Here is a 15167-nt window from a genome sequence, read left to right as displayed (position 1 = left end):
TGGGAAAAAAAATTCATATTGCTGTAGCCATGGCATCCACAAGGGGAAAAGAGTGGAGAATGGAAAAGGTATTTGGCTTTGACACGTCGATTCTCGTTACATAGAATAAAATACAGTAAAATATCCTTACAGCACATATCAAGGCAACGAAACATCCGTTTCAACGAAATGAATGCTCAGTCCTATTTTAATTGTCAGTGCTTGTTTGAATTCCATTACGAGGCAATTCCTGTTACACCGAATGAAATTTGAATTCCCTTGAAGTTCGTTGTAACGGAATTTCTATGCGTATCGTCTCCTCAGAGCAACAGTAGGATTTATACTGTCCTTCTAAGGCTTTAAGGCATCTTACCGTTGATCTGAGGCGACGATATATACTTATGATAAATTTTTGACAGTACAGTAGATCCGTTTATCCGGATCTCCTGTTTATCCGGATCATGTATGCAGAATTAACTCCTTCAGTCGGAATTATGAAATATTGGACCAAAAATCTTGATATTTGGTACACAGTGTACTATGGTAAAGGGTATCTTATAGACAAAGTTTTGATTTTGTAGGAGAAAAATTAAAAGAGTTATGGCACGTCCAATATTCCGGACTCATATTTTTGAAATCAATATTTCATATACAAAAACGATCAAAAACCGAACAAACTTCATTATAAAATGTTCTACAAACAATTAGAAAACATAATATAAGCGTTTGAAACGATTAATTAAAGATTATATATTTTTAAAAAAATCAGGAAAAAACCTCGCTTTTCAGGTGAAAATCCATGTATGGAAAAATGAGCCACTCTCTCAATCCTTATATGTCAGTGTTGTCAATCCCAAAACGAAAAATTATTTCACAGATTATAATAAGTAGAATGTAAAGAGTCAACTACAAAAAAAAAATCAACTAATTAAATCAATTATTAAATGACTAGCAGCTGTTTAAAGTGTATGTCCGGTATACCGGATACCAGTTCTGAAGGGGTTAAAAAATATATTTACTTATATAATAATTTCAAATTATGATATAAAGAACGGAACTATAAATGCACCAAGTATTCGGTTTTTACTTCGATTAAATGTACAACGCTTGCTTAGAACGTACGATAAAGCCTAGTGTCGTGTACTTTGAGCGTCATTCTGACACAGTGAGAAGAGATAAAAATGGAGGGATTTTATACTTTCATTCGTGAAGGAAAGACCCCAAGTCACGCGATAGATTTCAAATAAAAGCATTGGAAGAAATCAGGTCTCAATCCCTATAGTTTCACGCAAAACGTGTCAACCATTCGTCGTTGTTGAGTCACGTGGCTTGAACTTTTTTCCCAATCTTTTGCTTAGCCAATGATTGAACTTGCTCCCTCCATTTTAATTCCTGCTCTAAGGTCTGACGTCACTGCAACTAAACGATAAATGAACGAGTATTTGCTAGAAACGATACTATGTAATTTTGTTACAAAGCATTGTGTTTTTGCTGTAATAAATGATAAGTCTGATTATTTAAGAATAAGTTTGTTATAAGTTTAACCCATTTTTCACTTATCCGGATCGCCTTTGATCCCAGATAGCTCGGCTAAATGAAGTTCTACCGTATTTCATACAATAAAACAGCTTTTTGTGATCGAGGCCTAAATTGGTTTTGTTGTAAAGCATCTTGTCTGTTGACAAAAACCAAAAGCTTCTGAAAACAGATATGATTTTTCTCACGAAAGGAATTCTTTTCATACAAGTCCGAGAAAGACTCAAACTAATAAGCAATTCAGGAAGAAAAAAAAATGTGGACCCTCCATCAAAAGCCAATTTTTGGGGGTTCAAGAGAGTGAACTTCAATCCTGCCCACAAGAGTCCGCCAGGTCAAGCCCGGCCCTTGGGGTAGGTGACCTAGGTGGCAGACTTTAGGTTCGGCAAATTTTGAAATTGAAGCATTTTTTTTTTAAGTATGAATGTTTCAGAGCCACAAGAATCACTGCTTCAATGTTAAAAAAAAAAAAAATAAATAAATAAAAAATAAAATAAATAAAAATAGAGCGCTTGGATATGCGAAACATAGTTCAAAGTTTAAAAAGAAATTCTATTTAATTACAGAGGCGGCAAATAGCGTGATTTAAAAGTCTTTTGAAAATATTAATGTATATTTCAGTGTCATAAGATGTACTCCTTTAATGTTAAAATTTACAATTTAAAGTGTGTACCAGTGCTTGGATATGCAAAACCCAGTTCGGAATTTAACTAGAAACTCACTTTAATTCTAAGCACTTTACTATTATTTTTATTTTATTAATATGTTATTATAATTATCATTCAATGGGGGAGGGCGGCACTTGTCAATATCGCCTAGGGCGGCAGAACTATCAGAGCCGGCCCTGCGCCAGCAGAAACGTTCTTCAGAGAGAAAGGACACTTATCACGTATGAAAATGCTTGTTCACCAATTTGCTAATGATTCATGAATAACATTCCAAAGAAGCGTCTGAAATATTGATTAGTGTTATTGTATTAACTGTGGTATTCTTGTATTTTAGGTGTATGAGCCAGCATCTTGAAGTTGCTTCGCTTCATTCGGTAAGCGCTCAAAATTAGTTTCATGTGTGAAGTATTTTCTTAACACTCAGGGACCGATTTACACACCTGGGGCCCCGGGTACTGACAAATATGGTGCCCCCTCCCACAAAAAATATGATGGTAAGAGTTGTATATTATTTTGATAGAAAGAAAACTTTAAAATACCGATTTCATACGAAAAAAATTAATAATTAAGATGTTTTGCAAAGAAATCATTTAATATAAATCTAAAATAAATTTATGGTTTTCATATTAAATTTTTTTTACAGTTGGTGGAAAAATATGATACAAATGGTAAAGGTGTATGGAATGCATAATGGGGTTTCTGCACATCAATGCTTCTTTATATATTTTCTCCTTTGCTTTCTTGTAGTAAATTCATCTATAATGTCTTCATAATCAAGTTTTAGGTCAAACTTCCTTCTATTGATAACAGAGCTAATAAAGGTAATTTACCATCAGAAATGAGAGTAAGCAAAGGACACTTAATTCTCTTCAATAACGAAAATGATCGTTCTCCACAACAATTGGCTAATATGCTTTCATTTAATTTAAAAAAAAAAAGTCAAATGACAAAATTTTTTTTCGTTCCCTTTAGTTGGAGGCCCCGAACACTGGTTCCTAAATTAAAAAAAATGATGACATAAATTTGGTGCCCCCTTCCCTTTGGTGCCCCGGGCCCCGAATGCCCTGCCGTAAATCAGTTCCTGTTCACACTATCTGAGGTACTTCATTTTTCAAGCTACTTTCTGCTCACATGTTGTTAATTTTTTTTTTTAATCTTTTTCAGCACTTCTCATCCCCTCTATGTATGATTCGGAAAGACGACAAGGGGAAACCTGAATCTAGGTGGGAGGTAAGATCTTGTTTTTTTTCACAATGGTCTGCTATATGTACGGTATTCAAGTTTGTTAGTGCATGCCAGGAAACCACATGACAGTGCAGTAATGAATATAAATCGAAATCTTTACTAATAATAAAGCTGAAAGTACCTCTGTCAGGATCTCTGTAACGCGCATAGTGCCCAGACCGTTCAGCCGATTTTCATGAAATTTGGCACAGAATTAGTTTGTAGCATGGGGGTGTGCGCCTCGAAGCGATTTTTCGAAAATTCGATGTGGTTCTTTTTCTATTAAAATTTTAAAAACATTTTCCCCGAGTAAAATTATCATAAGATGGACGAGTAAATTAACAAGTTATCATAAGTGGAACCGTAACAAGGACCAGCTATTTAGCGAGAAATTCATAGTACATTATTTGTAAATATACAGGAGAACCAAAATACCTTTTAATTTTCTACTACGGGCAAAGCCGTGCAGGTGCCACTAGTAAATTATAATCGAAAGAGCTCAATAAAGCATTTTTTAACACATAATTTACTTGCCGTCGTGTCCCCGTAATCGAAATGTAAAGAAATCTTTCACAAGATTTACAGATGTATCTCCTCCTACATGCAGACGGTAAAATCGAAGGTACATTTGATTTTTCGCCGCGTCTTGAAAGTTGGCACTTTTTGTAAAATTTTCGAACATTTGCAGGATTAAGGGGCTCCACCCCTTGCTCGTTTCCCTCGCCAACCCCCATTTGCGAGCTCAATGCCGCCTGCGACGGATGACAATTGATGATTTTAATCCTTTTTGATGAAGGACATCCTCAGGTATGAATGTCAGGTCCTTTAAGGTTTAGAGAAGTGAGACATTATGGAATCACCTAGCCCAGAACAGGTATACGGTTGCTGGCACACACACAGACAGACGCACACAGGTTTTGATAATATTTCAATAATGTGGGTATGAGGGCAAATAGTTTTCGAACCAATAAGCATGTTTTACTGTGCTCTTTTTATTGCAACTTATTTTTTTTCTTCTTTTCATTGTGGTACTACTTGCGTGGTTCCCTGGTTAGATGGTACCACTGGAATCAGCTTATTTCAAAACTCCCATGTGGTTGAACCTGTTTAATCATACAACTTACCCTCGTTTCCCGTCATAGGAAGTAACTAATAGGTGATTTTGAAAAATTAAAACTATCATTAAAATCTTCTCGCTGCATGCAACAGCAAATGGTTAGCATAAGACATCAGTTATAAAAGTGCATTTGAATTTTCAGAGGTGCTATCTAGGAAATAACTAACTGCACATACCTATTGCCTACTGTATGAATACCAAGTTTGCCGTTCTATTTTCATTTGGAATGTATTCAGCAAGTTACAGTATCTTACGTCAAAGGAACCATATATTACACGTTTCTCTGTAGCCCTTGCATATCTAGACTTTGTCTTTCTCTGATAAAATATAAAATCAGCAGCTTAAAAAATACTGTTATCTGCAGCAGCTATGTGCCGTATAGTGAGCCGATTAATATTTCTTTGCATTTCTTTTTACTAGTTGAAATTTATTTGCGTGAAAAATATCGTTTATGCATTCTCCATATTAGTTGAAGTTAGCAATAGTTACCGAGTCTTACGACTGAAAGAAAAGAATAAGAGGTTAGGGAATAAATGTGAACTTCAAGACTAATATGACGATTTCTGTCATGAGACCGTGTTCTCTTACGGCTGAAATGACTTACTGTCGGAGTCGTTTCGGCTGCAGGGCCTGATTATTGAATATGCCAACTAGGCCTTGGCCTAGGGCCCCCAATTTTTGGGGCTCCCAAATGGCCATTTTGTTTCAACCAATAGCTAAAACTGTTTTCGCCAATGGCTAAAATTGTAAGGGTTGACTACACAGGGGCCCCGAAAAAGCATATGGCCTAGGGCCCCCTGATATCTTAATCGGGCCTTGTTCGTTTGGACGAGAACACGACCAATGGTACTGTTTGCCAAGCCTTTTTAAAAGCAGAAATAAAGATCATATCGCTCACTCTTTTCAAGAACGCCATGTCTCAAAAATGAGCGATTTTGAGTTATGCCTGTTTTTAAACTGCCATAAATGAGTAGTATATCTGCAAAAACCTGCATTTCTATAACGCAACGTAACGCCGTTCGAGATCAAAATTGTCATTTTTGCAATTGAAGATAAACGCAATTTTTTTAATCTTACACTTTTTACACTTCTTGAAACTGGAAAAAATCATTAGATTGTCTTGAAAACTCTTGAGACTTTTTCCCTTTAAGTCCGAAATCTGGCAAGGCTGCGGAGTCAGAGTTTCAGTCGAACTGATTTGGGGTTAAAGGAGTCAGAGTCAGTTAGTCAGTTTTCTTCCCCCTCCGTGACCCTGATTACACGCTATGTTTATTAGATTAACCACTTCAGGAACAGAAAAATCACAACTTTTCAATAAATCAACAAAGTGAAAAGTTTATAAACACATTTTTTTTACATAATTCATACTTGAAGTTTGAATCCATTCTCATTTCTTTTCCAGACATATCAACGGGTGAAAGGCAATCGTACTAACAGACTAACGTGTAAGTATTCATGTTTTTTGCTTCTGAGATACCTGTAAACCGCAATATCAACAATAAGGTGAACAATAAGTACGATTCTCACACGTCTCCAATAAATTTCGCTATCATTTTCGGCTCGGGCCGGAATTTGATACCAGGTTCATGAATTGGATGAGATTTTGCACAATTGGACTGGTTGAGAATGATAGGGGAAGATGCTACAATTATTGTCCTGAACGTAAGCAATTCCTTGAGAATTACAAAGAAAATAAAATTCAACTGGCAATCTTGCATTTCGCTACAGCTCTTTGAGCGCAAATTATTTTTTGAATGGTTTCCTAATGGATCCAGATTTTTTTTTCTAAGCATATCCTTTAAATTTTCCGAAATACTTTTTACATAAAAAATAAACAAGATGCCTTTGAGGTGAAAAGCAAAAGCTAATATTGTTACAGCATCATAGTACACACATTTGCAGGAAGCTTTAGACGCTTGTTCACGTTAGCAAGGACCCCTTTATCAATGCAAAAGAAGTTAGCTTAGGGATGAAAAGACATCTGACCAAAGCCACTTCTGTTGAAGTGAAAAAGGAGGTCCTTCAAACCTGGAATCACGTATCTGCGTTTCCCTACAAATTTGTGCAGGTCAATATCATAGTATTACTTATGTCTTTTTTTTTAATGTTTCAACCCCGATTCCACTGAAGCAATCAAATTTCTAGCACAAATTTGAGTGTGTTTTAAGCGATCAAAATTTAGTATACAACTTGTTTTAGAAAAAATATATACAGCGGCGTTAAAAAAAATTCCAAATGTAAGACGGAAAAAAAAAGATAAGATAACCTTTTCTTCATTGAATTATTTTAGTGTCCATAAGCTCACATCTTTTAGTATTGAAAAGGGCAAGGCCGATCCTATGGTGTCGGCCGCCCGTGTGCAAAGACCTAATGTACCGCCCCTGAAGAGCAATTTGCATGTTTTGACTAATACTTAACGCCCATATAAATCTTTCTTCAAACTTCTGTATCAATTTCTAATTAAAAAAAACACAGAAGGATGAATTTATGTAAAAAGTTAGAAACTCCTTAGGTACAATTTATATCTTTGAAGAAAGTAATAGGTTCCGAAATTTACTAGTCGTAAAAACGCATTTTATCGTCTGTCTTTGGTGACATCAGAGGAGGGGGGGGGGATCGCCCCCAGAAAATAAACGAAATTGGCGTATGAAAAATAGCTGTAATTAATCTTTGGTTGTGTTTGGTTGCAAGGACAAAAGAGTCGGGAACATTCAAGGTCCATGGAGAAATTTTCAATATTGACGTTAAAAATTGCAATTTTAGGAAATTTTTCGAGACTTGAGGGGAAAGTAATGTTGGAGTTCTTTCCTGAAATTCTTTCAAATTTGATGTCAAATTGCAGCTATTTTTTGTGACCTTCCGAACTGAAATATTTTTCGGAATTAAAATCAATTTTAGGTTATTTTTGTAAAGAAAGGATTTTGGAGCTCTAAAAAGCACAATTTTGTGCTATCTTTAGTGACGTTAAGGAAGCCGGGAAGCTTCAGCGGATCTTTCTGAATATTTTTCGATATTAATATCCGAAAAATGCAACTAAAGACTTTTCTCCACCCTCCACCTCACCTCGGCGATTGATGGGGGATGCCGGATGCCCTAGCGCCGTGAAAATTTACATAAGTCATCCGGAATTTTTTAGAAATGGAAGTCTCAAAATCATATTTTAGGCATTGTTCGATAACGATGGGACAAAGAGCGGGCGGGGGTTTAGTGTGCCCTCAAAAATTGTTTTTTGAAACTGATGTCAATTTCAGGCTAGTTTAGGCAGGAAGGGTTTGGTGGCTCCACGGAATCGTCTAAAAACGAAATTTTGAGCTACAGTGATTACGTTGGAGGAAAGGGGGAGCCGGGGTATTTCTCCCAAAGTTCTTCGAAACTGATGATTGAAAAACGCAATTTTAGTTTGTTTTTGAATACGTTAAGTGAGAGGGGGTGGGATTGGGGGTCTCTCTAGAGACGCTAATTCAGACTATCTTTGGTAGTAATGTTTGGGAATGGATTTCAGGGCCATCTACCGCAAACATTTCGAAAAATAAATTCGAAAAATGCCATTGAGCAATTTTTGATGACGTTAGAGAGGGCTGTCTCCAGAAAAGACATTTTGGAGCCATCATTTTTAGGCTATGTTTGATTTCATTAAAGAAGAAGGGGTGAATAAGAGACTTAATTGGATCCTTGAAATCGGTGGTTCAACCAGCGAAATTTTCCGAAATTAAAGTCCTAAAAACGCATTTTGAAGCCTTTTTTAGTCTTGTCAAGGTATCTTTTTAGATCTTCGTTTTGGAGCTACACCTAAAATTCGTAACCCGGGGCAAAGGCCCTGTCCTCCTACCTGATCTGAAACCGGGCAGTTCATTGGTGATTTTAAGTAGAAAAAATTGCTGTAAAGGCGGAAAATTAAAAATATTAGTTCGTTGATTATATATGTTTGACTCTCAGGGGAGTCGCAATTTTCCATTGTCTCTCCTCTCCAGTCTCCTCGCATCCACAACTGCTAAACACAGAATTTGTTGTTTGAAATACTTGCGAGAGTATCCTATCAGAATAGTTTTTTTAACACAAAATCTGTCTTCATTGTTTAGGGTCAATAAAAACTATGGGAGGCTGGGTGAAGCATTAGTGGCCTTTAGAACGCACCCTTTCACACCCTTTCATGCTTCGGGGGGGGGGGGGGAGAGATTTTCGCCATTGCACCTCCCCCGTATCCATGCCTGATTACCAGTTCTGCCACAAATTTTGCTACCAAACGAGGCATGTGTGTAAAGAGTTGACATTAATGGATAATGGAGCAACTGTGATCGAAACATTCCATTTTTCTTAATATGCTATGCTGTTGGAAAATTGGCACTTCCTTTGATAATTGAACATTTAAAATTCAGCACATTTATTCGACTTATTATGTTATCTTGTGGGAAATTCTTGAGGAATTTTGTTTGATTAAAAGAACTATATGATGCGGCCGGCGGCCGCCTCTTGCTTTGGCCGCCCTTGTGCGGTGCACACTCTGCACACCTGCTAGGATCGGCCCTGGAAAAGGGGTTCCTTGTAACCAAGAAACAAAGAAACATGGAATCTTCTCAAATTTGTGCCTTTTTTAACGTTTCTGTATATACTCTTTTAACGTTTTAGTACAGAAGTTAGTCTTTAATTTTTAACATGCTTTGGATTTAAAAACCGGTAGAAATGAATTTAAAAAAAAAGAAAGAAAGCCAAGGGCTGATGGCAATGTCATTTACTTTAATACAACTAAAATAAATAATAAACGTGTGCACGAATTTTGTTCCGCTTATGTGAACCACTTGTTTCAAAAACATATTATTACAGAAAGTAATCAAACTTGTAGTGGGTAATTGAATCTGCCATGAGGAAAAAATGGTAAGAGTCTTGCAGCTGAATCGCAAACGCATGCTTTCAAACAAAATGGTTGACAGAAAAAATGAAAGCGTTTCAGTTGATTCGGTCACTTAATGCAAAGTTATAGTTTTTCTTTTTTACAGCAGCAATATAAAGGGGAAAAAAATATTATAGTTGATATTTGCAAACTTTTGCTTCTTCGTGGTTGTGGCCACTACTGAGTATCCTTGCATCATGTACATTCAATGCTTATTTCAACTCATTTTCCTCTCTTTGTTCCACAGCAGCCAGATGCGTGCTGAAAAGGAAAAAATGGGACGAACCCTCCGTTTGCGGAGACAGAGGCTCTGATCACCTGTTGCCGCCTGGACTGAGGAAGGTATGAATACATTTCAATGAGTATGCAGTGCTATGTTTTGTAATTTAAGGTATACTTCGCACCCCGGCAACGAAATTGACCCAACTCAAAATTTTGGAAAAGCGTACTTACCAGTGGCGCGCACAGGAATTTTACAAGGGGAGGGTCCAAAGTCGAAACCCCCATTCTCATATCATACACCAATACGCCGTCAAACATATTGACTTGATTTTGTCAATGATACCCTGGAACGAAAAACAGTAAAAAAAAAAAAAACTATTGAGTAAATAATAAACGTTTTTTAAACAAGCAAATACTTAGATAAATAACCAGAAAGCAACATAAATTTCTTTTACTTTTCTCATCATTAAAAAATGGATTCAAGTTCATAAAATCTCATTTTAATTTGCAATTACAAAACTGAAAACATGCATTCATTTGTAATCGCCATTCTTCTTCTTATAGGCAATTCGTTACAGGAAAACTGCACAATATTTTTTAAAATCTTTTAACATGATGATTTTGTTTTCTTTTTCACTTATTAGAATTGAAATTGCTATCTTTGCTTAAAATTTTTCAGCGCACAAAATACATAGAATTGTAATCAATCGGTTAAAAAAAAGCAATATCTATGGGAGGTGTCCGGACCCCCCGGACCCCTCCCTTGTGTGCGCCACTGGTACTTACTGTCTAACCACGGATTGTATGGAATTTTCAAATGTTCAGATGAGACGAATCTATCTGAATGAGGGGGAAAAACATTTGATGCCGGTATTCCGCTCATTTGAATGAGACTCTGCTTCTGCAAAAGCTGACATCGGTAAAAAAATAATAGATTCATCCATTTCCGGCTGTAAAACGGATGTTTGTCTTTCCATACAATCCGTGGTCAGACAGTACTAAGGATTTAAAATCTGAATTAAATCATCTATCTTGTTACAAAACTCCCACACAATCTCACAAAATTAGTTTACATATTTGGCACGCGGGGCGTAGAAACGATAGAATCAATAGTGAGACGTCATTAAAATTTCAAAAACTTAGAAGAAAAGTTTTCGGTTTTTAAGTATGTAACATTCATTTAGACAACAAAACTAACCAGTAAACCTCACATTATATTTTTTGTGAGAATTGTAATTATTTAAGGCCTTCTACACACATGGCAACTTAGGCGAATCAATTTTCGAACAGGCAGTTATTGGGAAGTGTAACATAGTACAAAAGGTAAGGGAGTAGCCCGACATCATTCACACGACAGTCAACTCATCAGGCACACCTGGCACACGTGCCACTACCATTCTCAACTTTAGTTGATTCAACTGAAAGCTCTAACAAAGCTTGAACTTCAAATGAAAGCTGAGTCAACTATAGTTGGTTCAACTCATCGGGAAATTGCCAAGCGTTCGCTCCACACATGAGTAAACTAGTTGAGTCAACTCAGTTCACTTTAAAGAGCGTTGTGGAGCAGCTACTCGAATAAATTCGGCCTAGTGGAAGAAAAGTTGATTCAACTAAATTGTCTCATGTGAAGACAACGAAAAACGCCAATCAACTCTCAGTTGTAACAGGCTACTTTTTCAAAAAGTTGATTCAACTGACCTCCTCGTGTGCAGGAAGCCTAAGTATGGTTATCTTACACTGCAAAAACTAACCACAAAACATCACATTATTATTATTATTATTTTTGTGGGTATTGTAATGTGTAAGACTTAATCACGCATAAAACCTTCCAAATGCTGTTTTTTTTTTGAGTGTGTCATTTTCTTTGCCGGAATGCGATTTGTTTTTCTCATTATTTATTTCCGATAAAGTGTAAAAAATTTAAATGACTGTATTGATTAGCTTCATTCTTGTTATTTTTTTTACAGCGGGATAGCTCAGAGCTCGACGGGGAAACGGCAATCGACAGTAGAACGACCGCCGATTTCAATTGGGCAGTGACAGCTCGACTTCACGCCATCGCCACTTTACAGAGATCGCTACCTGGTACGTAGACGAGCAAAATTTATTTAATTAAATTTGAGTGCTCCTCATGACACTTCTTAATATTCATTGTTCATAATCTAATCGCTCTCTTCTTGAACGCGAATGAGATTAAAACTTGACTCTCGTTCCAGTTCCAGACTACGGGGGTCGAAAATTCGAAGTTCCAGAAGACGAGAATCAAGAACTCAATGTAGATGGAGACGATAGCGCCACCTACGGACAACCACAGTATCCTTAAAATAGTACTTAGAAAATAAACATTGCGTAAAAATTGTTGAGTATTCACCGTCGATTATTGAAAGTTCTAAGCAGGAAAATTGACACCATTTATATTAAAGATAGAAGTTGCAATAGCTTCTTGGAAATTCAGAATATTCATTTCAATGTGATGCCTGTGGAATGACGCAGAAAAAGAGAGAACTTTTTAACTCAAAATATCTATTTTATAGACTGGGGGGGGGGGACCAAATTATTATGCAATTAAATGTACATACATACTTAACGTGATTTAAAAATAAACACACCCCATTTACGAATAATAATTTCTCAAAACAGTGTGCACTTAATTTTCAATTAAAATCCTTGACTCCGTTCGTAGCTATACGGAAGCTGACGTAATCACGTGTTCCACGGAAGACAACGGTGACAATAAGGACCAGATAAGAAGGATAGCAGCCAAGTAAGTTGAAAATTCTCCTTCATCAATTTCAATGAACTGTTTGAGAACTAACAGTAAATGATGGGATACGTACCATAGTATTGGTGGTAATTATATGTTGAGAGATTGATTAGGGTACAAGTTCTCAAACAGAAGTAAAATGCATGAAATACACCGCCAGCTCAGTCAATTCCAGCCGAGGACTACAGTTTCGTGCTTATTAGCACTCGTCATCCCGGCATAGGACTAACTGAGCTGGAGATGGAAAACCTCTTACAGCCAAGAGTGCCAAACAAACTGGTAGCTAATATAGAATTAGCACTGACCAGACGAGTGACCGAAACAATGGTACGATTCAACTCGAAGATTGCATGCTTACCTACTGAATTTGCCTTGACTTCAAAATTCGAGTTGAACCGAACCATTGCTTCGGTCACTCGTCTGGTCAGCGCTAATTCTGTATTAGCTACCAGTTTGTTTGGCACTCTTGACCGTAAGAGGTTTTCCATCTCCAGCTCAGTTAGTCCTATGCCAAGATGATGAGTGCTAATAAGCATGAAACTGCAGTCCTCGGCTGGAAGTGACTGAGCTGGCGGTGTATTTCATGTATTTCTGCCTTAGCCCTGGCTATAGGGCGGTAACTTACATAAGTAAAATGGTTGAAAATATTACGTTTCATTATTATTGATGTAAACCTCTCTGGGACGAACAGGGACGAAACAATTTTGAATAATTTTATTTTGTTTTACTTTTTATTCTCGACGAAAATATCTCGTGACAGTACACTTTAATATCTGCATGGCCTTTCATGACTAGTTTTATAATATACATTGCATAATAATGAACGCTATTTTATCAGGTTATATTATATCAACTTGCTTTTCTGAATCCTGCTTCATGCAAACTTTCGGATCCATCATTCTCCCAGAAATGCCACTCTGACATATCGTTTTTTGAATCCAACGCGATGAAAGCAACTTTCTATAGTTTCAGTTTTAATTTTCTTCTGAGCGTAGTTTTTCCAAGAAAAGTTAAAAAGTCCATACTAATTGCAACTCGCATTGAATCGCATATGAAATTGTCTGCTATAAAAAAGTTCATGAAACGGAATACTTGAACTGATCACTATTCCTTCTTCCACGCTTGAAATAAATAATTATTAATAAAACTTTTCACTAAGCCCCTACTGATTTAGTTAATTTAAAATTTTCATATTTTAATGCATTTTCTTTTAATTTGAAAAAATACTTTCTCTTCGACTCGTGTATTGTACGAATATACATATACCCGAAAAACAGGACACCTCTATTTCTGGGAAACAATGCGTAGCCCCTTAGTGTGTTTTATTGAAAGGTTCTACTATCATTACCAAAAATATACTTACATTTAAAATGCTGAGGGTTTTCAGAAAATAAAAATAAATGAATTAAAAAATAAAATGTAACACTGATGAATCTTTTTCCCTTCACAGCGAGTCCAACTACCAGAGGTTACCGGAGTCTTCTCAATGGACAGTAAACGGAGGTAAATAGCGCATATTGCATATTTTTAAAAACATATTTCTGACACTTAAATTTTTATATGTCTAGTTCATATGCATAAGGAAAAAGTTTGTCTATGCATGCATTTATTTTTATACAGATCAATCTTAAGATATTTTTATAATGTTTCCCTGGGTATATCATTAGGAAAGATTTCAAGACTTAAAAGAAAACGGTCGCGTTTTAATTTAAGTCATTATTCTTGATATCAGTACGAATGATTTTCGGTTTCGTTTCGAGTGTTTCAACGTTCTGTGGTGCGTGAAAACTGAGAGGAAATTAAATTTGCTCCAAGTTCGTACGATGGTTGGAACTCTTGGAACAATTGCTTTTTACAAATTTACAAAAAAAAAATCTGAAGTTCATTTATAGTTCATAATTTACGGTAATAGCTAGGAAAAGAGAGAAAGAGAGGCAGGGAGAGAAATTTCAATTCGCTAGCAGTTAATGTAATGAGTGTCTTCTACGCAATAGAGCAACCAGAAATTACCTTCTGGATTGGGTTTTGGTCACAATTGCACTAACATCTAAATAAACTACCGTATTGCGTATTGGCAACATATGTTAAAACCAATTCTTCTATGAGGGGATTTGACCTCAAAACCATAGACTAATAATAAGAGTAGACCGAGCTTTCCCAGACTTGCTGATGAAAAAATTGGTTCATGTGACTAGTGGAAGGCTTGGCGAAAACTTTGGCAGCATGGTTGCTAGATGGCAACATTATCTATAGTTTGGCACTCGACATGCATTTTAAGACATAATGTGCTTTCATTACAATTTTTTTTTCTCCAGGTGCAGAGATTGTACTGTTTTTAGCCTACTTTCCCAGTAAAAGTCAGAAAAAGAAGAAAAAAGCATGAAAGAAGGCTTAATGCATCTTAAAAATATCGTGAAAAACAAAAAAAAGTCAAAAATAAATAAAATAATTAAATAAATATTGAAAAATTAAAAATTGGAAAGTAGGGTATTGAGATGGGGAAAAATGTCTGTCGGTCTGTCTGTCGGTCTGTCTGTCGGTCTGTCTGTCTGTCGGTCTGTCTGTCTGTCCCCCCCTAATAACTTTTGAATGAATTGTCCGATTCGAACAAACTTTTTTTTGTTCGAAAGATCTCGGCGAGGACACCTCATTCCCATATTTCACTTTTTGATTTGAACTATTTTTTGTTCAATTTTGAACAGTTCAAAAAAAACTTAACATTAGCGCCTACGGGGAAATTCAAAGCAATTCCGAACTGTGAGGCGAATT

General features: G+C 36.3%; 1 protein-coding gene across 1 annotated transcript in view; it reads left to right on the top strand.

Moving 5' to 3' along the window:
- The window catches only part of LOC129217042 (E3 ubiquitin-protein ligase Rnf220-like), a 71404-nt gene that overhangs the window by 46158 nt on the left and 10079 nt on the right, over nt 1–15167 (top strand). Inside the window, exons 3-10 of the mRNA XM_054851279.1 lie at nt 2518–2557; nt 3348–3413; nt 5927–5969; nt 9660–9754; nt 11602–11719; nt 11857–11947; nt 12318–12398; nt 13849–13901. Of these exons, the coding sequence (XP_054707254.1) occupies nt 2518–2557; nt 3348–3413; nt 5927–5969; nt 9660–9754; nt 11602–11719; nt 11857–11947; nt 12318–12398; nt 13849–13901 (587 nt within the window). The remainder of the gene's footprint in view (nt 1–2517; nt 2558–3347; nt 3414–5926; nt 5970–9659; nt 9755–11601; nt 11720–11856; nt 11948–12317; nt 12399–13848; nt 13902–15167) is intronic.

This window comes from Uloborus diversus, chromosome 2 (assembly GCF_026930045.1).
Source record: "Uloborus diversus isolate 005 chromosome 2, Udiv.v.3.1, whole genome shotgun sequence".
Taxonomy (NCBI): Eukaryota; Metazoa; Arthropoda; class Arachnida; order Araneae; family Uloboridae; genus Uloborus; species Uloborus diversus.
Note: the sequence above shows the minus strand (reverse complement) of the source record. Positions and strands in the feature narration are given on the sequence as shown.